General features: G+C 48.0%; 1 protein-coding gene across 1 annotated transcript in view; it reads right to left on the bottom strand.

Moving 5' to 3' along the window:
* AFAP1 (actin filament associated protein 1) overlaps window positions 1-22,171 on the bottom strand; it is a 125,866-nt gene that overhangs the window by 24,218 nt on the left and 79,477 nt on the right. The window contains 3 exon segments of the mRNA XM_032632611.1: window positions 5,861-6,006; window positions 10,843-11,054; window positions 18,963-19,112. Coding sequence (XP_032488502.1) covers window positions 5,861-6,006; window positions 10,843-11,054; window positions 18,963-19,112 — 508 coding nt within the window.

Raw genomic sequence — 22,171 nt, 5'->3', positions numbered from 1 at the left:
ATGGTAACTAGATGAATAAAAGAGAGCAAATGAGAAAGAGTGAAGGCAGTAAGAGGGGAGGTGAGAACTGCCTCTCTGACAAGAGGTCTTACAACAAAACTACACTGGGATTTCTGGTTTTGAAGAGAATGAGAGGAAGGGGCCGTGAAGGGTCAGCCCCCAGGCTCAAGCTGCAGTTTCCACTCACCCAGCCCTGGCTGCAGGAAGGCGGCTCAGGTGTCCCTCTGCTGGGACAACGCGGCACGCACGGCGAGTCCCACCCTGGACACGGTATTCTCTTTAATTTACAAAATAACTCTTCCTGCTTTTTTCTGATACAAAAATGTATATCATTATCCTATACTTAAAATATATCAGGGCTTCCCTGGTGGCGCAGTGGTTGAGAGTCCGCCTGCCGATGCAGGGGACACGGGTTCGTGCCCCGGTCCGGGAAGATCCCACATGCCGTGGAGCGGCTGGGCCCGTGAGCCATGGCCGCTGGGCCTGCGCGTCCAGAGCCTGTGCTCCACAATGGGAGAGGCCACAGCAGTGAGAGGCCCACATACCACAAAAAAAAAAAAAAAAAAAAATATATATATATATATATATATATCAACATATATTTAGGAAAAGAAAATGTACAGTAAAGAAAGAACGAAAGATTCTCCTTGTTTTTAGATACATATTTGTAGTTTGCTGGTTTAAACATCCCGTTTGAGGGTATTTTGGGGGTGAGGGTTTGGTCATGTGAGAGGCAGGACATGGGATGACCACGCCCTCCCCATGCCTGTGGTCCCAGGACGCTCCACTGCCCGTGAGCACTGATACCTGGATCTGTTCCACGTCCTGGCAGACGGACCCCCTGCCCAGGGACTGTCTCCTGCCTGGTCTGTGTCTCTGGTTTCTGGCGCCCAGCCTGGCACCCACACTGGGACACAGATGCCAGGAATGAGCGTGGACCATGAAGGGGCAGGACAGATGCTCACTCACTTGGAACAGACACCAGCAGGATGCTTCTGACCCACGGAACGTAAGGGGAGGTCACAGACACACAGGATGTCCTGTCCCAGCTGGAAGAGACCTCGGTCACCAGCTAGGTTGCCCCTCATCTCACAGAGAGGGATCTGGGCCCCCAGACCAAGTCTCTGGGCCTGAAACAGCGAGTGGATCCAAGACCGAGTAAGAGGCCCCTCAGCTTCTGGCCTGGCACTCTTCCTAAAACAGGATTGTTAGCCAAATAGGAAAGTGGAAATGAGATAAGAGACCATATGCCACTTGTTAAACCAAAAACGTAAGACAGAAAAAAAAAAAGTATAGGTAAAATATACATAACAGAAATGTCACCCTCTTAACGTTTCTTTAAATATTTTATTTATTTATTTATTCATTTGGCTGCCCCGGGTCTTAGTTGCGGCACGTGGGATCTAGTTCCCCGACCAGGGATCAAACCCCAGCGCCCCGCATTGGGAGTGCGAAGTCTTAACCACTGGGCCACCAAGGAGGTCCCTACCATCTTAACCACTTTTAAGTGTACAGGTCTGGGGTGCTAAGTACATTCACAGGTTGTACAGCCATCACCACCACCCACCTCCCAAACCTGTCATCTTCCCAAAGAGCTGAAGCGCTGTCTCCCCCACCACCGGCACTCGCACCCAGCACCCCACTTCCTGCCTCTGTGGATTTGCCTACTCTGGTACCTCACCTAAGTGGATCACCCAGTATGTGCCCTCTTGTGTCTGGCTTATTTCACTTAGCGTTAATACCTTCAAGGTTCAGTCATGTTTTCAGGAAATAGACTTTAGAATAAAACCTCCCAGGGATTCAGATGAGAGGGTGACTCAAGGTGAAGGTTTCCTGTCAGTCTGCCTGCTCCCCTCTCTGTGTCCACACTGATCTACCGCTTTTATCACCATCATTGTTGTCACAGCTTTCTTATGGGGTTCCAACCCAGCACGACTTGAAAAGAGTTCCAGAAGAAACTTTCAGAATATTTGCCCTGTATCATATCATCTATATACATCTCATTTAAAAACAGGCCGCAGGAAAGCATGTTTCAAATGCTTACCATTATTAACACTCTTAAACAGACCACTTTTTACATGACTATTATTTCTTTTACTGTCCTCTTCCCAAAATACACCATTGACCTTTCTCCCTCAGACATAATCCAATGTACAAAAATTTCCCCTAATAACCCTGAGAAGATTCATTAACTGGCTGACAATTTACATAAAGGCAAAAATTAATTCAACCTCAGATTATTTATCACATTGGCAAGCTACCATATTTTATAGTTTGAACGCTGTTTCCTTGTTAAATCTCTTCTCTCAATTTTTACAGAAGGTTTGGCAGAAAACTAATAAATAAAAATAAACTTTATTGCTAAGTGACATCTCCTATAAAGGTTTTTCCTATAAAGGTTTTAATGGGGTAGCAAAGACTCCTGCAGCCACAAACTCGTTACATGCATACTTTTAATAAATCCGTTTTCAGAATTGCAATCTACACTCCTTTCTCGAAAATGTGACCTTCCCACGTTTGGTTTAGATGAATATTCCACACTCATTTGTGCTCTAGGGGAAATATTTTTAGTCAGGGTTTCTCTTAGATGTGGTCATCAGTTTGCTTATTATCGCTGAAGTTACACGTGGACTTAGGAGAGGCTTTTTGGAAACTAATAAGGTCCAAAATAGTACGGTTAACAACCATAAGCTCCTTTCTCTTATGTCACTCTAGATGGGTAGATTTTGCAAAACTGGACTTAAGGATATTACATTTCTTAAAAAGCTACTTTAAATGTGCTTTACTTACTGCACGATTAGGAGTTTCACTGTGATTTACCTACACCTTGCTGATTAGATAGAATGTTATTATGGAAAAAATAACGAGGATGAACAGTCAGCACTTGACTGTGTCACCCTGGTTTTCACACAAAAGAACAGTAGCGAGAATAAGCAGTTTGTGCTTCAGAAGTCCTCCAGCATTACTGGAGGTTTCTCAGTAAAGTCGTACAAGATTAATTCATTTTCTCAAGGCTATTTACCTCAATTGGGTGTAACATGGTGGCTTGATTCCTAAGATGGGCAAACGTTATCTTCGTTTTACTCAACCCCAGGATGTCCCAGGCAATCATTAGATAAACATTCATTCAAGATACAAAGGAAGAACGCTCCAATCTCCCATAAACACCACTTGGGTGGAAAAACTAGATGGCGCTGTTCTTATTAAATAGGCAAATGATAGCGTAAACATTTGAGTTTATCTTCTTCCTACTCAAAGGGTAGGAAGTTGATAGAACGTTTATCATCACCTGCTGATTGTGTAACTCCATCACCTGCTCTGTTTCAATCTGCCTCTCCTCAGCCCCAATCCAGACTCTCTAAAGACGAAGGAAACAGAAGGGGGAATCAAGGGATCAGAGCTATGGCAGCTAGAAGTTTCAGACATCATGTCGCCTAAACTCTGTTTTCACGCAAGGAAGCTGGAACACTAACAGCTTAGGAATGACTTGCCCAGACTTTCCATTTAGTAACTACTGCAGCAGGACCAGAACCCGATTTCCTTCCTCCAGCCCAGTGCGTCCCCTCGTAATCCCCCGGGCACGGCTTTATACCAAGGATCAGCAAACTCCTGCCGAGCGTGGCCACGTCTGCTGGTTTCAGGATCGTCCTGCTGCTTTTGCCTGGCCATGCGGAGCTGAACGTGGCGACAGAGAGGGGTCGTCACGGTGGAGAACATGGGGTCTGCAAAGCTGAAAATGTTCACCATCTTGCCCTTCACAGAAAAGTATGACCAACCCCTGCTTTAGACAGTGGACAGCATGAAATAGGAACCAGCCACTTCTTAATTTCACAGATCCATTCCTACACATCAGCAATCCTCAAGTGTTTTTAGTCTTTACATCCTTCGAAGTTACTGAAGACGCCCAAAGAGCTTTGGTTTATGTGGGTGTTTGCTATCAGTGTTCACTGTACTTGAAATTGAAACTCAGAAATGTATTCATTTTTATTCATTTAAAAATAATGGGAATAAATCCACCACATTTAAACACATTTCTATAAAAATTAACTATATTTTCCAAAATAAAAGAAAATGAGTGAGAAAAGTGGTAGTTATACATGTTTGTAAATCTATTCAATGTTTGGCTTAAGAGAAGACAGCTGGATTCTCACACGTGCTTCAACATTCAACTGGTTGCAACAAGCTGCTTTGGTTGAAGCATACGAAGAAAATCTAGCCTCCCGCAGATATCTAGTTGTAAAAGTGAGGTGTATTTTCATAGCTTTTCCAGGTCATGGTAGATATTCTTTGATGCTACACCAAAACTCGACAAGTAGTAATTTCTTAATGATTCATTGCCATGTAGAATCTTCACTATACTGTATCAAAAAAACCACACTCAACATCACCACGAATCTTATCAGAAAAGTCTGAGTACGGGGAAGCTGTCAGCTCACAGTGGCAGATACAAATCTCCCCAGATTCTCATTTCTGAGTGCAAGCTCAACCCCATTGCAGGCGACAAACACTGCCAACCGTTTTCCTCGAGGGGAGAGGCTCACTCGGTTCATTTCTGAAAAAGTGTCTGCAAATACTTAACGTCTGAATAACCATAGTTCACCCGTTAATTGTTCTTTCAAGTAAAAGTGAAAAAATGGTGGTGTGGTTAGGGAGCAGCTAGTTGAGTTAGCAACTCAGTCTTACGAGAGCGTCTCCTCAAGACAACGTGACAGTTCAGTCAATGTAAGTGCTTTGTGTGTCCTGCCCACTATGTAAATGTTAAAAAGACACGTACTCGAGAGATTTCATAAAAATATCTACTATCTGGCCCTTCACAGAAAAAGTAATCATTGTACTGCTTCATCACAGACATCTTTTTTTTTTTTTTTTTTTTCCTCTGGCTGCGCTGCATGGTTTGCAGGATCTTAGTTTCCTGGCCAGGGATCAAACCCGTACCCCCTGCAGTGAAAGCATGGAGTCTTAACCACTGGACCGCCAGGGAAGTCCCCATCACGGACATCTTAAGTGAACACAGCATATCCTTTTACTACAAGCGAGTGGCAATGGTCACGGCACAGTGTGGAGTGACCACTGATGGTCCTAAGGCACCTGCCAATCTATCCCCCACCACCGCCCTGCTGTTGCTTTTGCACCATCGATGCAAATGTCACTACAGCGAAGAAGAAAAATAATTTCTTAGCATTATTATGAGAATAGTTTTGACCTCTGGGACTGACTGAAAGGGTCTTGAATACCCCCAGGGGTCTGTGGACCATACTTTGAGGACTGCTGCTATAATTTTCTTTGCCGTCATTATGTTAAGGAAATATTCATAGTTTAAAAGGACGTTTTTGTACATAACAGCACTTTAAAAACAATCACATTTAAGTTTTAAAAGTATATGATTGATGGCTCTGAAAACTCAGTCGTCACTACAGCAATATGTCGAATTATTTATGCTTTATAGAACTGTTCCCCTAATACAGGGGTCAGCAAACTACAGCCCATGGGTCAAATCTGGCCCACTGCCTGTGTTTGCAAATAAAGTTTTATTGGCACATGTCCATTCATTTACGTGTGTGACTGCAGTGGCGGAGCTGAGTAGTTTTAACAGGGAACATTTGGTCCACAAAGCCAAAAATATTACTATCTTGCCTTTTGCAGAAAAAGTTTCCCAACCCCTGTTCTAACAGAAAACACAGATGGTTGAAATGACAAACATTTCAGCAAACTTTGGGTTAATATTATACAAAAAGGAGAGTCTTCAGCTGTTTTTTTTCCCCCCCTTGAAGGCTATACACTTACATAAAAGGAAAAGAAAATTAGGGAAAAAATAAAGTTGTTTAATTTCAGTGCCGCTTCGCACGGCGGTGGATCTTACCAGAAGGTTTGCTTGGCCGTCTGAATGACATTGGCCGACATCTCCACGTCTATGTAATCATAGTGCAGGGCCCCAGGGTCTGTGGAGGACCCCGTCTCAGCCAGCAAAATCCCAATCCACCTGCCCATGTCTTCAGAAGAAGATGCCTGTTGAAGTGAAGGGGGGAAAAGTGCATTTTACTTAAGTAACAGTAAAGAGTTTTAACATTTTCATTAAAATGTCAAAAAAGAGACAACATAACAGGAAAGGCGGTGGAACACGAAGCACCTGAGGATGTAGACAAGGAGGCAGCCACTACCTGAGCCACGGGATTAACACCGCGTCCACTCCAAGCCTTAATGCGGAAGCTGCATAATGGTTATTCCCAAGGAAATAAAAACTCGAGGTCCTAAGATGCCTCCCAATTATTTTGGGGAAAGGCACTAGGGTGGAAGACATGGAAATTAATGGAATCATTTAAATCTCGGCTAAAAGAAGCCGTTTAGAAAGGCTCCTTAATTTGGCAACAAAATCTGGAAAGCAGAAAGGCCCCTCTAACCACAGCCGCTTAACCTGGAAACCACACCAGGCCACGGCCCCTGTAGGTCACCGACTCTGGTGACCAGTAGCCCTTGCTGTGGTCTCCTGAATGGGCCTGGAAGGGCAATTTTATTTCCCTGATTAGATGGTACAGAATATTAACCTACTTTCACTTTCATATTAGTTGTGATATAGGTGTAATGTTTATAATCGTTGGGCTGCTTTGTGCATGTCATTCTTTAAGATGTTTGAAATGCTCCCCGGATGTCATCTGCCTAATTTGCAAGTCTGAAATATATCTTTAAGATTGGGTTCATTAAAATTTTAAGCCGTCCTTCTTATGTGATTTAGAAAATCAATTACATTACATTCATAATGGTATTTCAAATGTCTAAATACTATTGGCTAATCAACTGTATAAGTCATATTTAAAGTTTAGGGGAAACTGAGCTATCAAATGTGTGAGTTAACTGAATGTCAAAGAAAAAATAAATATTTAGCTTTTTGCAAAAATTACAAATTTTTTATATAAAGAAAGATCTGTAAGTTTAGCTTCAAGACTTAAAGAAAACTGGGTTTCATCATTATAACCTTGATGAGTTGAACACTGATCAGAATACAAGTAATCATATATACCCCATGGCAGGCTCTCGGGAGGAAGAGCCATTGACAAGGAAGGAGTTGTTTTTTGTGTGTTGATAGAATTGGCTACTGATACTGTACAAGCAACAGTATCATATGCGGCCATGGACAAAGTGAATGGATTCCAATTACATGCCTTACGGAGAGTAAGAATGTAATCAATGTTTGCTAAATTGAAATGAATTGATTTGAGTGCTTGGATAATAAAAAAATCACAAATATGCTCTCTTCACTGGTCTTTTGTCCTCCCCCAAACGAAATCTAAGTCAAGAATGTATCTACGACTGAATCTATATCCATGTATCTATAACTATTTCATTTAAGCATTTTTAAAAGTATGTTAACATAATATCTAAGATGTTATTGATACTATTACACTGTTAACTATTTTCTTCATTGTTTAAGAAATTTCCTCGTAGGCTTTTAAAAAATAATAACTCTGTGGTGTTGGACTAAAATTAGAAGTATTAGTTACGATCTTGTGGCTTTTAGTATATAAATAGGTATACATGCAGGTATACACATGTATATATGCACATACATGTGTGTAATATGTATAACACAGAAACATGCCTGAATATACGTATGTACAAACATACACATACACACAATTTCCTATGACTACTGAAAAGGCCAGGCGCAATGACACCCCAGTAACTCTGAGCACACCTTCTACCCAGATCCTGGTTTCTAAACACCATTACCCACTAGGAGTTGTCCACTAAGAGCTCTTCGGAACACGGCTGATTCCAAGAGGCCTGGGGCAGAGAAGAATACAAGATGAGCCCGGAACATCTTGTTGCATCATAACATAAGGAAAGAGCTCAAAGAAAGAAGGGTACCGCGGACTGTGGTGTCTTTATTACAGGGACATAGCAAAGGCCACGTGGCTCGAAGGGCTTTCTGCTGACCAACTCTGTTCATTTGACCAGGATAAATCATGACAATAAAGGATAATAATCACTGATTAAAACAATAATCTACGAACCCCTGCTGATATACATATATATATAAATGAATGAATAATTAATTGAGAGAAAGGGAAATCTTCCTTATAGTAGATACTAACTAATAAGTGTAGAAGGAATAATGGAATTAGAAAGTCCCCATTTAGCAGCTGTCATTTTAATAACTGTATCAGGCAAGAGTCATTCACGGATGCTAAAAATTAGTGGGTGAAATTGTGAGTGAGAGGATATTGAAAGAGTCTCAAAGAATCTCCCCACATGAAGCTTATTAAAGACAAACGGGAAACACAGTAACTTTGCAGTGGGGAAGCCATGCAGACATCCCACCTGAGAGATCAAAGTTAACATCACCAGTTGTGGGACAAACTGATGGGCGTACCTGCTTAAGTGATGCAGTGTCAAACACACCACTGCTTCCACGTGCCCCTGCCAAGCATGCCTACCCCAGATTCGAATTTCAAGGAAATGGCAGATATGCCCAAACTGAGGGACCGTCTACACAATAATGGTCTGTACCCGTCCAAAGTATCAATGTCGTGAAACCAGACAGAGAAAGCCAAAGAGACTGCAGCTGAATGCAACACACCACCTGGGGTTTTCTTCCGCTGACAAGGGACATCATTGGGATAACTGGGAAAATCTGATTAAAATCTGTAAGTCAGATAATTGTATTGCATGAGTGTGAATTTCCTGATTTTGATAATTATACAGTGGTTTTAGTAAAGAAATACCCTCATTTTGAGCAACTTCACACTGAAGTGTTTAGGGATAAAGGGGCAACACGTCTGTAAAAGGTTCTGAAAAAATTTACACAGAGATAGAGAGAGAGAGAAAGAGAGAGAGGGAGAGAGAGGGGAAGAGACCATGCAAGAGGTATCAAACATGGTAAAATGTTAGTATTTGGGGAATATGGGTGAAGGGTATATGGAATTATTTGTACTAGTTTCACAACTTTTCTGTAATTCTGAAATTATCTCAAAAGTTAAGATAAAATGGTCTTAGAAAAAGTACAGAATACAACTTTACTGGTCAGATCACTGCATTTCCTAACTGATTCAGGCAAACTCTTTGCTTATGTTGGAACACTGAGTGTGGTTACGTGTGTGTGTGTGTGTGTGTGTGTGTGTGTGTGTGTGTGTGTGTGTGTATCTGTGTTTGATTCAATAACTGGAATAGGGAAAAGGCAATGAAACACACCCCCCATTTTTTGGGGACATGAGGCTGCACCTACAGGGATGGGAGCAAAGACAGGACAGGGCCCTTCTCACCCAGCTCCTCCCCTGCCCCTGCCCCTGCCCTCCCCACGGGGGCTCCTGTCACCACCCGGTGTCCAGGCCAACGTCTCACTTTTCACCCCCGAATCCAGCGTGTGCCAACCCACAGCGTGTGCCTTCCTGTCCTCGCAGCCTCTCTCAGATCTGCTGCCAGAGCTCTCACGTGACACCTGAGTTGTTTGCATCAAGTGTACAGTTTCCTCATTTACGTTTTTGGCTTTTTTCCACCCTCATCCACCCTACAGCTTTCAGCCCTCATAAATGATTACAAAGCACACCGACTCTAGCCCAATGCTCTGTTTTACAGACAAATAAAGAAGCCGAGAGAGAAAAACAGACTGGGTTGTGATCAAAGTCTGCAACAGAACTAGGACTGGGGCCCAGATATCCTGATCCCAGCCAGGCCTGGCCTCCCATCTGGGAAGTCAGCCACAAGGGCAGGCTTGGCCCTTCGACCTGTTATCTCAAACCATCCAAACCATCGGGCAAGGAGCCCTGTGTGAGAAAGAACTATGTTGTTAATCTCTTTTTGTCCCCACCAAAAGAAAGCAGTCTCTGAAACTAACTCCTATCTCCTACCAAGACCTTCTAGGTTGGCTAACGGGGCCCCTTTGATCTTGGTCACAAGCCCACGCCCTTTCCTTCACTGGTCAGTGACACTGCATTTAGATTAGGCCCTGCATCTGATTAATTCAAAACACACATCAGCCATGCCACCAAACCCAAAATATCCTCATTTCTACCAACTGTATAGCATAAATATACTTACACGTACTCCAGAAATTCTACACTCTGATATTTGTGTATGCGTGGACATACATATGTATGCGTGTGTGTCTTTGTATCTTAATCATGATAATGCTAAGTGAAAAAAAAAAGACAAAGGAAAAAAGGTCTGAATTAATATTGGGTAGAAATAAATTAATAACAGACGATAAATAAAAATTTTATATTTCAAAAGTGAAAGTTTTAAGTGTGTAGCTAAGAAATTTGTTTGAATTGCCTTTTTTTGCTTTTGTGAATAAGGAGGTCTGAAAAAGCAACCAAACAATAAAACGCATGCAAAGCCAAGGGTTCTTAAAAACCAAAGGTGTTCTTTTTGTTCTTTTGTAATCTGGCTCTCTGGCCACTGTCGATAGGCAACTGGTAGTCAAAAAACACCTGCTCCATCGGTGAAGAAGCCCAGAACATTCCAAAGGACAGCTTGAAGGAAATGCCACCAATTCAGAGGCAGACCACGGTTAGGGGAGAAGTTTTACTGGAAATTTTAAAACAAGTCGTTTTGTGGCCACTTTTAGAAAGCAATCTACTGCCTGGAACTGTGTACTGAACTTCCACGCAAACACGAACAGAGAGGATATCAGACAAGGAGGTGACCTGGCAGGCAGTCTACCGTGGACATTGTGCAGAGAACTGGTTGTGCCGTCCACACAGCTGGGGCCCCTCGGAGAAGAAAAGCAGGACACGTGGGACAGGACAGAACCAAAGCTGCCATCAGCTGGCTGTGAGGACCTGACGGGGTGTCCAGGCCGGACCCTAGAAGGCAAACCACCGCGAGCAAATGCCCTGTGGCTCCCACCTCCAACACGGCCACCTCCTGGCCGTTGCGAAGCAGCCGGAACGTCAGGGGGTGTTTGGAGTCCAGCCCTGGGATGACCTCGCAGCCACGGAGCGGGATGGAGACGATGTGGGTCTTCAGGTCGGCCCTGTCCTTGTGGAGGATGAGCTTATTTTCCTTGACGCGGCACCAGCGCTCCCGCCAGCGGCTGTTGGAGAGCACGTTCAGGTAGCCTGCAACGAGAGCAGGCCCGTCAGCCTCCCCAGGAAGGATGCGCCCCAGGAGGCCACGAAGACGGAACGAACCCTGCACACAGCACGTCTGCAAGTGCAGGCTCCTGGGAGCCACAAGAGCCACCACTGCGAGATGACTGACCTCCATCAGCTCTGGGGGCTGAGACAGGAGCCCGAATGCACTGTGTGGTGCGTGCTGAGGACCATGGAGGGAACCCGGAGCTTGCCCGGCGTACGAGAGGTCACTGCGCCATCAGTGGCTGGCAGGAGAGAGGCTATGAGGACACACTGCCGTCCTCAAATAGCTGAAGGGACCTCACCCCGGAAAAGGTTCGGGTTCATTCCGAGTAGCTGCAAATGACGCCACCAGGGCAAAAGTGACAAGACAGCAGATTTTGGCTTAACATAAGGAATAAGACTACCTGAAAATGAAAGCTTCCCACAAAACAGGCAGCCCTGGGAGGTGACAAGCTCCCCACCCCCGGAAGTATTCCAGCAAATGACGGCAAGTCCTCAGGATGCGATTCCTGCCCAGAGGCCAGAGATGCCCTTCCTCAGTGCCCTCCGACGGGAGGATGCTGTCTGACTGCTGAAGTCTAAAGGCCTGAGTCTGACGCATGTGGAGTTTTGTCATCCATGTCTCTGAGGCTGCACTACATCTCAGCGCATTACGGATGGAATGTGATGGAATTACAAGAAGAGCTGTCCTCATTTTTTTTTTTTTTTTTTTTTTGCGGTACGCGGGCCTCTCACTGTTGTGGCCTCTCCCGTTGTGGGGCACAGGCTCTGGACGCGCAGGCTCAGCGGCCATGGCTCCGGGTCCAGCCACTCCGCAGAATGTGGGATCCTCCCGGACCGGGGCACGAACCCGCGTCCCCCGCGTCGGCAGGCGGACTCTCAACCACTGCGCCAACACGGAAGCCCTGCCCTCATTTTTTAAAAAAGGAAATCACCTCAAGTACAAGAAACTGATCATTTTCACCTGTCACAAACATACAGTGCATTTTTCTGGAAATAACAAGGCAGGACAAACAGACTTCACGGGGTGACTTCTGAGCAGTCCATAATGCTAGGAAGACGGTGGAAGTGAGTGGAACAGCATATAGAGTCCAGGTCAACAAGGAAGAAGTGAAACAAGGATTCCTTAAGTCATTCGGCTGCTCTTTCGATTCACACATACACACACACACACACGTGTGCACACACGCACACGCGCACAGCTCAATAAATAAATAAATAAAATCCTCTCTGATCTTGATTTTTCTAAATGTCTTTTTCCAAAAGGGATCTGGACGACGCCTATTGCTCCTTTATTAGCAATGGATAAATGCTATAAAGGCTAAAACTAAATGAAAACAAAACCCCAAACAGGGGTGTTAGAGGTTCCAGAATGATGCTATTTTATGCATAGACATTACTATACATAATAGCTCAATGAATTCACTAGGAAAATGCTTATAATACTTAAATGTACGTTCAGGGCTTCCCTGGTGGCGCAGTGGATGAGAGTCCACCTGCCGATGCAGGGGATGCAGGTTCGTGCCCCGGTCCGGGAAGATCCCACATGCCGCGGAGCGGCTGGGCCCGTGAGCCGTGGCCGCTGAGCCTGCGCGTCCGGAGCCTGTGCTCCGCAACGGGAGAGGCCACAACAGTGAGAGGCCCGTGTACCGCAAAAAACAAAAACAAACCAAAAAAAAAAAAAATGTACGTTCAGTTGAATGTAAATCAGTTCTACCAATATATCCTAAAGGGTACCTGGGACTAAAACTTCCGTTTGGGACACAAGTTGCCATATTTGTAAAATTACAGAGAAAATGGAGAAGTGAGCCCATGAGCTTAAGTGCCTGGGACCTGAAGTTCCTTGCGCTTTGCACAATTAGGAGGGACTGGAGGGAGGCGAAGACAGGCTGGAGAAGCAGAGTTCAGAAAAAAAAGGAGGCTCACACCCTGATCTCCTTCCTTCTTGTTCACGGCTATGCAGCGAAGACCGACCTGAAGCCCTTTGGACAGTTAAAGATGGAAGAGAAAGAACTGCTGTTTTCATTCTGGGAAATACTATTTGGAAATGACATAGTTCTTCTGATCCACTTATTCTTTTTTTTTAAGCTCTACTTAAAACATATAGTCAAATGTAATATCTGAACATCTGAGTAACAGCTATTAGAACTATTTAATATCTCCGTCTATAAGTCATTAATCACGCTGAAGGCCCACATCTTTGGATTTTTTGGAAGTAGCTGGCAACCGGATCCATCGTAAATACGTTCCGAGCACGAATGGACACACGTGGTCTATGGACAGTATGATGGCGTACAATTAAGAAGAAACAAATGGAAGCATGGATGGCTTTCCACGAACTTAGTCTTCTTGGGCACACAAGGTCGACAGGCGAGTGAACAGTTTGTAGAAGGAAGCACTAAGGCCCAGGGCACGGATGGACGTGACCACTGGGGCTGGCAGAGTGGAGGCTTACGTGTGCTCCGGGGCGGGTCCTCAGCTGGGCCTTAAGGGGTGGGAGGATCCCTTCAGGCCTGGAGAAGCGGGGAGCGTGGTGAACTAAGACTTGAGACGTCTAGCGACCTGGTCACAGAAAACCTCAGAAGCTACTGTAGGGGCCTGTCCTTGTTGCAGAAGATGGCGGGGGTCACAGTGGGGAAGGAGATGCCAAGATGTGTATTGAGGAATTTAAGCACACCTGCCTCCTCAGTAACAGTGAGGGGATTCCTCTAAACTTCCACAGGACTTCTGGCTCTTAGAATTCACCACGTGGGTGCATCGGTCCCCAGCGCAGGGGGGCCGCAGCTTCTGAGTACGGCTCGGCCAGCCACGCGAATGACACATCTCCTGAAGAGGGGAAGGTGCTCATCAGGTTTTCTTCCCTGACCAAGTCACCAAATGCCATAGGTTTCTTGACATGTGAGTCACAAAAGGAATGATTACATTGGACAGATCCACACTTTAGTTAGAGCATGACTTCAAAGGAAATTACCATATTTTAACGCCTTCCTCATAATGAGTTACAGTTGCCCAAAAGGGAAAAGCAAAACGAGAATCACAGTGGGTAACAGGCCTGTTTCTGTAAAGAGCAAACGCCACGGAAACAAGCCCACATCTGGCATTTGGCCTCCCCCCGCAGGCTCACCGCCTTCTCCAAAGAGGTGGCTGAAATTCCTACTTTCTGGGTAGGGACCCCGGATGAGGGAGAGACCACGCAGGGACATGGCAGGCAGCTCACCGAAGTACCCGGGAGTCAGAGGGCAGGTCCCATATCCCCTAATATTCTTTCTCTCCGCCACGACGTCTAGGCTGTGATGGCTAGGCTGTGATGGGATCCCTGCCGACACAGGACCCCGTCAGCCCCGAGACGATCAGCCTGAGCGGACACCCACCACCAGGTGGCACCAAAGAGCAGCCGGGCCCCTTCGCAGGCTCGCCTGGGTCAGGTCAGCGCCCTGCTAATAAGGTGATTCCAATATCATTTGATTTTTTGTTTGTCTGTTCCCACCTATCATGTTACGGTGAGATGTTACGGTATCGTAACCATCTGGGAATTTCGGTTTGATGTTCTGAGGTTATCTTTGCTCCGAATTCTAAAGCAAGAACTCTAAGGCCTCTTGCAAAAGCTTGGTGACAAGTGCGTATGAGGTTTCATGAGGACGGCCTGAGGCTGACCAAACACACACAACCACAGGAGGACGGGACAGATGTGAACGCTCCCGCGGTCAGCTGCGTGGGGACCTGGCGCCTCTGGTCCAGCAGCTGCGGACGAGCAGACAGGGCCGCCTGGCCGAAGGGGGGCCCGCGTCCACTGACTTCTTCTCTAGGATGGGAAGGGCAGCGTCTCCTGTGCTCTGGTCACACTTTTGTGAGGACTTTCACTGAATTGCCCATCTCATCTTAGCCAGCCTCAGACTGTGACCGGCTGAGAGGAAAGGGGCTGCTCAGAGAGCTGACCCCCGCCCTGCGACGCCGAAACCCTCCCTTCCACCAGAGGCACGCGCCCTCCAGCGGGCACCCAAAGAACCCGAGACACCCTTGACATCAAGAACGTGTCCTCCCCCTTGATTAAATGTCACCTGACCTTTTGTCGGGTGGATTACGACAGAAAGTGAGAGGCATATAACTTTCCTGCACATCCACCAAAAATCCTACTGCCGAAAACGTCACAAAGTCACTGACCATTAGAGCCAGAAGGGGCCCCAGAGATAACCAGAAGGTCCTTCCAACTAGCCCAGGTTACCCTGCCTCGGGAAGCCCTCCATCCTAACAACTGGGGACCACGCCTTTCACTCAGCTTCTGTATTTCTATTATCGGTATTTTCAGTGCCACTCATCGGCATTACCCTCATGGCCGCTTGACTATGTCTGGTACGCTTAGGTTTTTTTCAGGTGAACAAATGAATGATAATAGCGACCATTTACGGAGCATAAATTATGAAGTAGGCAATGAGCTTAATGTTTCATGATTTTATCCTCAATTCTAAGGAAAAGAAAGTAGTTTAAGTATAAGCCTATTTCATAGGTGGGGAACCTGAGGCTCAGAGAAGTGTGTGTGACTTGCTTAAGTTAATTCATTCAATTAACAAGTGTTTACTGAGCTGCTATTATCCACCAGGCTGTGTGCTCGGTGCTGGGAACACAACTGGTGGGTGAATTCGACCTCCATCTTAATCCAGTAATGAGAGGAACAAGAAATTGGAAAATTCAGTGAGACGAGATTGTTAGAGGCCCTGAACTGACTGAGCACAGGAGGATACGATTAATCCAAGGTTTCCAAACTCCCACGGGGTAGCCTGTAGGGATCCAGAGGAGAAGAAGGTGGACAGTCGCGAGGCTTGCGGACGAGTCCAAACAACAGACGGAAACGGGCTGGGGAAGACAGAAAAACGTGAAAGGCATCTCCCGATGCCCTTATACGGTGACGATACTTCCGGAACTCCTGAGCACTGGAGATGGGAAACTAAAGGACCCATCTTTGCCCAGGGGTTTGTGTGCAAGTCTCAGGTCATCCTGTGAAAGTGGCTGTTTGTGGAGTGGACCCGGCTGCTGCTGAGGGCAGCACCCGCTGGCTGAGGGCCCGAGAGAGGGGTGAGAGCCAGGCGGGACAGGCGGAGTGGTGGGCTGGTGTGGGCGCCTCTTCCCACCCCGCCTGCGGGAAACCTGCAGAGAGCCCTCTCCTACCTGCCGGCATTTCTCCTGCACACCCAGAGCCCCAGCTGGCCGGGCTGCATCTCCCAGAAGAGCTGGGATTTGGACTCAGCTCCCAGTTGCCCTGGGGACGCTCTCATCTGTGCCCCGTCCGCGTGGCACCCTGGGCAGGATGGGGGTCTTGGGCCTTCATCCAGCTACTTTTCCTGCCTGAGACTTTGCAGCTGTCCTAACGTAACTGAAGACAGTCATTCTCCCCCTCGATTTCTCCACAGGCTCCTCCCCTGTCCCCCGGCCCAGCAAAGAACTAGATGACAATTTTAAAACCTTGTGCACAGAGGATGTTCTCTTCGTGGAGGCGAAAGACGTCCACGGAGAGCCTGGCAGAAACCCTCAGGTGAGGATGCGGGGCTGCAGCTCCACCAGGCCTGCTCTCTGAGCAATTCCACTGTGCTTTTAGGCCAAGTGCCCACACAGCTGTTCATTAGGAGTCACGAGGGTGGCGAGCCCTGGGGGACGGGAGGGGGACGGGGGAGACCTGTGCTTCAGGACAGCGACAGGGTTGGCCGGCGGGCCTGGCCCTGTCCCCAGCTGGCCGTGTGACTCAGGGCAAGTCCCACGACCTTCCCGAGTTCTCGGTGTCCTCATTGTAAAATGAGGGGTCTGGACCACAGTTGCTAAGTTGTCTTCTATATGAATGTTTACTTGTTTTTCATGAAAGAACCTCTATTTCCTTTGCTGATCTGGGGCAGTTTTAAGAAAAAAAACCCCAAAAAACTAAAAAAGGAGTTCCCTTTTTGTTGGCTAATTCCCTCTTTCCATTTCTAACCCCTGACTCCTATCTCCTCTCCAGGGCTAATGACAGCGGGAAACAACCGCAGATCACCCAGTGCTGTGAGCCGCCCCAGGAAAGGCAGAGGGCCACAGGCCCCCAGCATCCACAGCCCCCCTGCAGCTGCCCTCCCGCCAGGGCTCTGTCCAGCTGGCTCAGCTTCCGCAGGGCGGTTGTTCTCAGTGGAAAGAGCATCAGTCAGCGTGCTTCTGTGACCCCACTGCCGTCGGACCAGGGGCAAGTTCACGACCTCTGCATGCACGGGGGCTCCCAGACCGCTGGCCTCCATTTGCGGCCACCATCTCCCCTCCCAGTTCAACCCACAGGCGGCCCGCCCAGCCATCTTCCACTCCACACGCACTTCTGCACAGCACCCCAGGGGGGTTACCGTGTCACCAAAAGTCTATCACGACTTCCTAGGATCACACCTGTGGGGAGCTGGGAGTCCACCCTGCCCTTCCCTCGGGAGGCCCCCCACCCCAAGTCTACCTGCGCTGCACTCCACAACCGACCCTTCCTGCCCACCCACACAGCTCTGAGCTCACGGCGCTCTTTCAGCACAAGCCACACCCTGGGACGTGATATCGGCTGAACAAATGCATTTTTGCATGTGTGGCCCAACTTAGGCACTAACGGGCAGCATCTAAATGCTGCTGTCTTTTGGCATCCTCAGTAACCCAGAACCGTGGACAGAAGAGATGCTCAACGAGAGAGGGAACAAAGAGAGAGAGAGAGGTAAACAGCGGGCACGCATAAAAGGCATTACGGGACTGACGTGTGATGCGCCCTGTGGTCTGCAAGGGAAAGTACAGCCCATTCTTATTTTTCTTAAAGGCTAAATATCCATCTTTCAGCCTCTAAAGCGTTTCTCCTTAAAGGGGTCGCACGGTTCTCATAAACGTGGTTGCCTAGGAAACACCGCGCACGTATGGTCTAACTTCTCCAGGGAGGTGTTCCCTGAGGCGCCTCCGTGTAAGTCACGTCCCCGCCAGACTCTCCCGCTGCCCCTCTCGTATCCCCGCCGTGTTCGTGATCAGAGTCAGTCACCACACGTTTGTCTCTGTGACCCCCTGCCTCAGGCCGCCCTTCGGGGGCTAGACTGGATGCAGTGGGATCGCAGGAGTCATCTGGTCGTCGCATCCCCTGCCCCGCTGACGCAGCCCCACTGCCAGCAGCTGCCCAGAGAACACTTACTAGACGAAGACCCACGAGGGGAGGGGTCAGCCGGCCCAACTGCACTTGAGGAGGAAGCTTGAGAAGTGGAGCAGCCCCAGAAAGGTGAGTCGTGTGACGTCAGGCCAAGGGAAGGGGCTGCCAGGGACCCTGTAAACGCTCTTACACACGTTACACACCCGCCTCCGCTGGCCAACCGCCCATGCGTACGTTTCCCTTTAAAGACGCTTAAAAGGAATTTGGGGGCTTCCCTGGCGGTCCGGTGGTGAAGACTCCGTGCTCCCAAGGCAGGGGGCCCGGCTTTGATCCCTGGTCCGGGAACTAGATCCTGCGTGCATGCCGCGACCAAGAGTTCCCATGCCGCAACTAAGGAGCCCTTGAGCCACAACTAAGGAGCCCGCCTGCCGCAACTAAGACCCGGTGCAACTAACTAACTAACTAAATAAATAAATATACAACAAAAGATAAAGTTAAAAAAAGAAAAAGGGATTTGGAAGAACCTCATGGGATCAAAGAGAGAATTTGTTTTTTGTTTTGAGAGAACTTCAGAGATCATCTCAAACGCCTGCAAGGCCTTCACTAATAAGCAGTGAAATGTAATCCATTCTCCACAATTTAACTGATCACAAGCCCAACGTCAAAGAGCCCAATCAGTAAGACTTAGAAGAACATGATACAGAGGTGTCCCCGGAGAGGGTCTCCGCGTGCTCGGGGAGAGGGTGCAGACCTGGCAACCCCACGCACCCCCGTCTTACCACAAGTAGGCACATCTTCCTCCGCTGAGGAGGTCTGTTCATCTGTCGATGGCTTTTTCTTTCCCAAACCGATGATCTTGGTGATTTTTTTCCCAGTGACTTTAGACACAGTTCCCTTGGCCTCTGATTTGGAACTTTTTTTCCTCTTAACTGTGAAGAAAGGTGACGACAAAAAAGCATGTTTCAACGATAGACTTTAACTGAAAAGAAACATCAAAATAAAGCATGACTCATGGCCGATTTTCTTTCCCCAAATTTCTACTTACTGAGCACCTGCCGTGCATCAGCTACTCGTCTAGATACAAGAGGACAAAGCAGAAAACAGGCACTCCCAGGAAGCTTGTGTTCCACAGCAGGCTGAGAACACACGCACACACGCACATGTACACATGTGCTCGCACGCGCACACACACACACACACACACACACACACACACCCCTGAAGGAGGTCGGATGATGGAAAGGCCTTTGTAGACCTAAACTAGGGTTACGTGGTACAGTGACCGGGCCGTCAGGAAGCAGAGGAGCTAAGTATCAGTACAAGGCAGCATCTGTGCAGAAACCCGAGGGAAGAGCCGTCCGGGCAAGAAAAGCATCAGCTAACACAGAGCCTGTGATGCTGGAAGGAGCCGGACACGTCTAGAAACACAAGACAGGCTTGGGCAGCTGCAACCTGGCCTGCACAGGGAGGGGTCCGGCAGGTGAGGGGGCAGGGGGACTCAGCGAGCCTCCACCAGCCCCTCACTGCCCTGTCAGACTCACGTGGGATTCCGCCCCACCCAGAGCTGTTAGACCAGCAGCCTGCATCCCAGCCCCGTGTTCTGTTTGGCCTGCAGTGCTAAACCACATGCACAAAGCTCACGAACGTTCTGCACGAAGATGAATGACTCCTGGCTCCCCGTGGAGAACGGGAAAGTCTGGCAACTCTGAACCCACATTTTGGTAAGCGACAGCAGGCGGGGACAGGGCCTGAGAAGCCACAGCCGTGCACAAGGACTTACGTGCCCAGCTGACGACAGTCCGGGGACCCCAGCTGACAGCGCCAGCGGCCGGCTGCTATCCTGTACCTGACCCGTGGCGGCAATCTGCTCTCTCCAGCTCCTGCGGGCTTTGTCTACGACCTCCGACAGAATCACGGGGGTGGGGACCGGGTGCAGAACCACAGTGGGTGCTAAGGATGGTCCAGGACTGAGGGACAAGACCCTTCCCGCCAGAGCACTTCTGGGCAGGCGAGCTGTCACCTGAGGGCTGTTCTGTGCCTGGTGCTGGGGCCAAGGGCCTCGCTCAGTGTGGATGGGCTGGGAGGGCCCTGGAGGGACCCACAGCATCACGGCCAGACACCATCACCTGAACCCCCGAGACCCGCAACGGCCCCTGCTCGGTCCTCTCCAGGAGGACCCCTCACCCCTCTGTAACTCAGAGGGTGGCACGGACCTTTCGGAAAATGTAATGAAAGTCAAGAATTCCTTCCCCACCCCTCTCCCTGTGGACACAGAACATGCACGAACATCACACAGGATAACTTCAGAGGAAGAGGATTCAAGGATGTGAGATTGTAAACTATGGGCCTCATTCCTAAACCTACCCTCTAAAAGCGTACGCCCTCCCCCCTCCTTTCTACCACATCAGCTGCTCTCAGTGGGGGGCGGGGAAGCCGTCCCCTTCTCTAGCTCCACTCTGCCAGCCACCCCGCGCCCAGGGAACGAGGCCAGCACGCATCCACCCTCACCCGGGTCTGCCTCATCTGGGCTCTGCAGGTCTTCTTCCCCCCACCCCACCCCACGGACACAGTGAGGTCCCGTGAGGCCAGTCACTGTGCTTGAACACTTATTTCCTCTCTAGAAAGAAACGACAGTTAACAATGTCTGAGGCAGGAGGTGCTACATTATAGTTTTAAAAAGAAGCCGCACTAAACTTCAGGGTAATCAGCACTACGGACTGAATGTTTGCATCTCCCCAGAATTCACATGCTGAAGCCCTAACCCCATAGTGTGGCTGTATTTGGAGATGGGGTCCCTAAGGAAGCACTGAAGGTTAAATGAGGTCTTAAGGGTGGGGCCCTGATCCGACAGGATTGGTGTACTCGTGGGGAAAGGCCACATGAGGACACAGTGAGGGGTGGCCGTCTGCAAGCCAGGAAGGGAGCCCTCACCAGCACCCGACACTGACGGCACCTTGATCTCGGGCTTCTGGCCTCCAGAACTGTGAGAAATAAACTTCTGTTGTTTAAGCCACCCAGTCTGGGGTATCTTGTTATGGAAGCCTGAGCTGACTAATACAAGCACTTCTATGTTATTTTAAACAAATCAGGTCATATTAGAAACACAGGACTGTCACTCCCACCCGCTCCTGACACTCTCCCACCACACGCAACCCCTTGTAAAATAAAGCACCAAGAAACCACTTTAATCTCTTGGTCTGAAGGCACATCTCCTCCCCAGCTGCCATCAGACATGGAGTCCGAGGTTGGAATACCTGTATCATTGACTTCAGTTCAACCAAACCCATAGTGAAAGCAGCAGTGGATGACCTTTCTTAGCTGTTTCTAAAGAGCCTGAAGTTGATCTTTGACCAGAACCCCACTCAAGCTAATAAGCTTTAAGAAAAGAAGATCCTCTCAACGAGGACACTCAGTGCCCAGAAGGGACCTTCTGCAAAGCTCAGCAGCATGAATCAGTCCTTCCCTGCATCTCAAAGTGACAAGTGAGAAAGCCAGGTTGTTAGATTTACTTCCAATTTTACTAGGATTTGCTCCTGTTGGGAAAGTACTTGCTGGACTCTGGCTACAAAGAAAGGACATGATGAAGACTTTTAATTCCTTGAGTGTCCACTGCTTTTTTGCAAAAGCGAAAAGTGAGGCTGTCCTTGGAAGAAAAAGCCAAAGGATGTAGGAACGTGAGAAAGAAATCACAAGAATATGTTGATGTCATTCAATAAACAAAAGTCAAAACTTAGCACATATAATAGAATTATGAAGGAAAACCTAAAAACTCAGAACTCTCAACTCACTGAAGTGTACAACAGAAAGGCTGCAGAGTTTAAATGGCATCACTGTCAACGTGGCGCGCTGGGGTGGGGGCGGTGTTGACAGGCACTGAAGCAAAGCTAATTCGCAGCATTTAAAGCCGTAAATGTCATAAACCCAGATGGTTCCCTCTTATCCTACATAAATGGGAGTCTAGGTGTTTTGGTATTTAGGCAGGTGGGAG

The sequence above is a fragment of the Phocoena sinus genome, chromosome 5 (genome assembly GCF_008692025.1).
Source record: "Phocoena sinus isolate mPhoSin1 chromosome 5, mPhoSin1.pri, whole genome shotgun sequence".
Lineage (NCBI taxonomy): Eukaryota > Metazoa > Chordata > Mammalia > Artiodactyla > Phocoenidae > Phocoena > Phocoena sinus.
The sequence above is the reverse complement of the archived record's forward strand: the minus strand, read 5'-3'. Positions and strand labels throughout refer to the sequence as shown.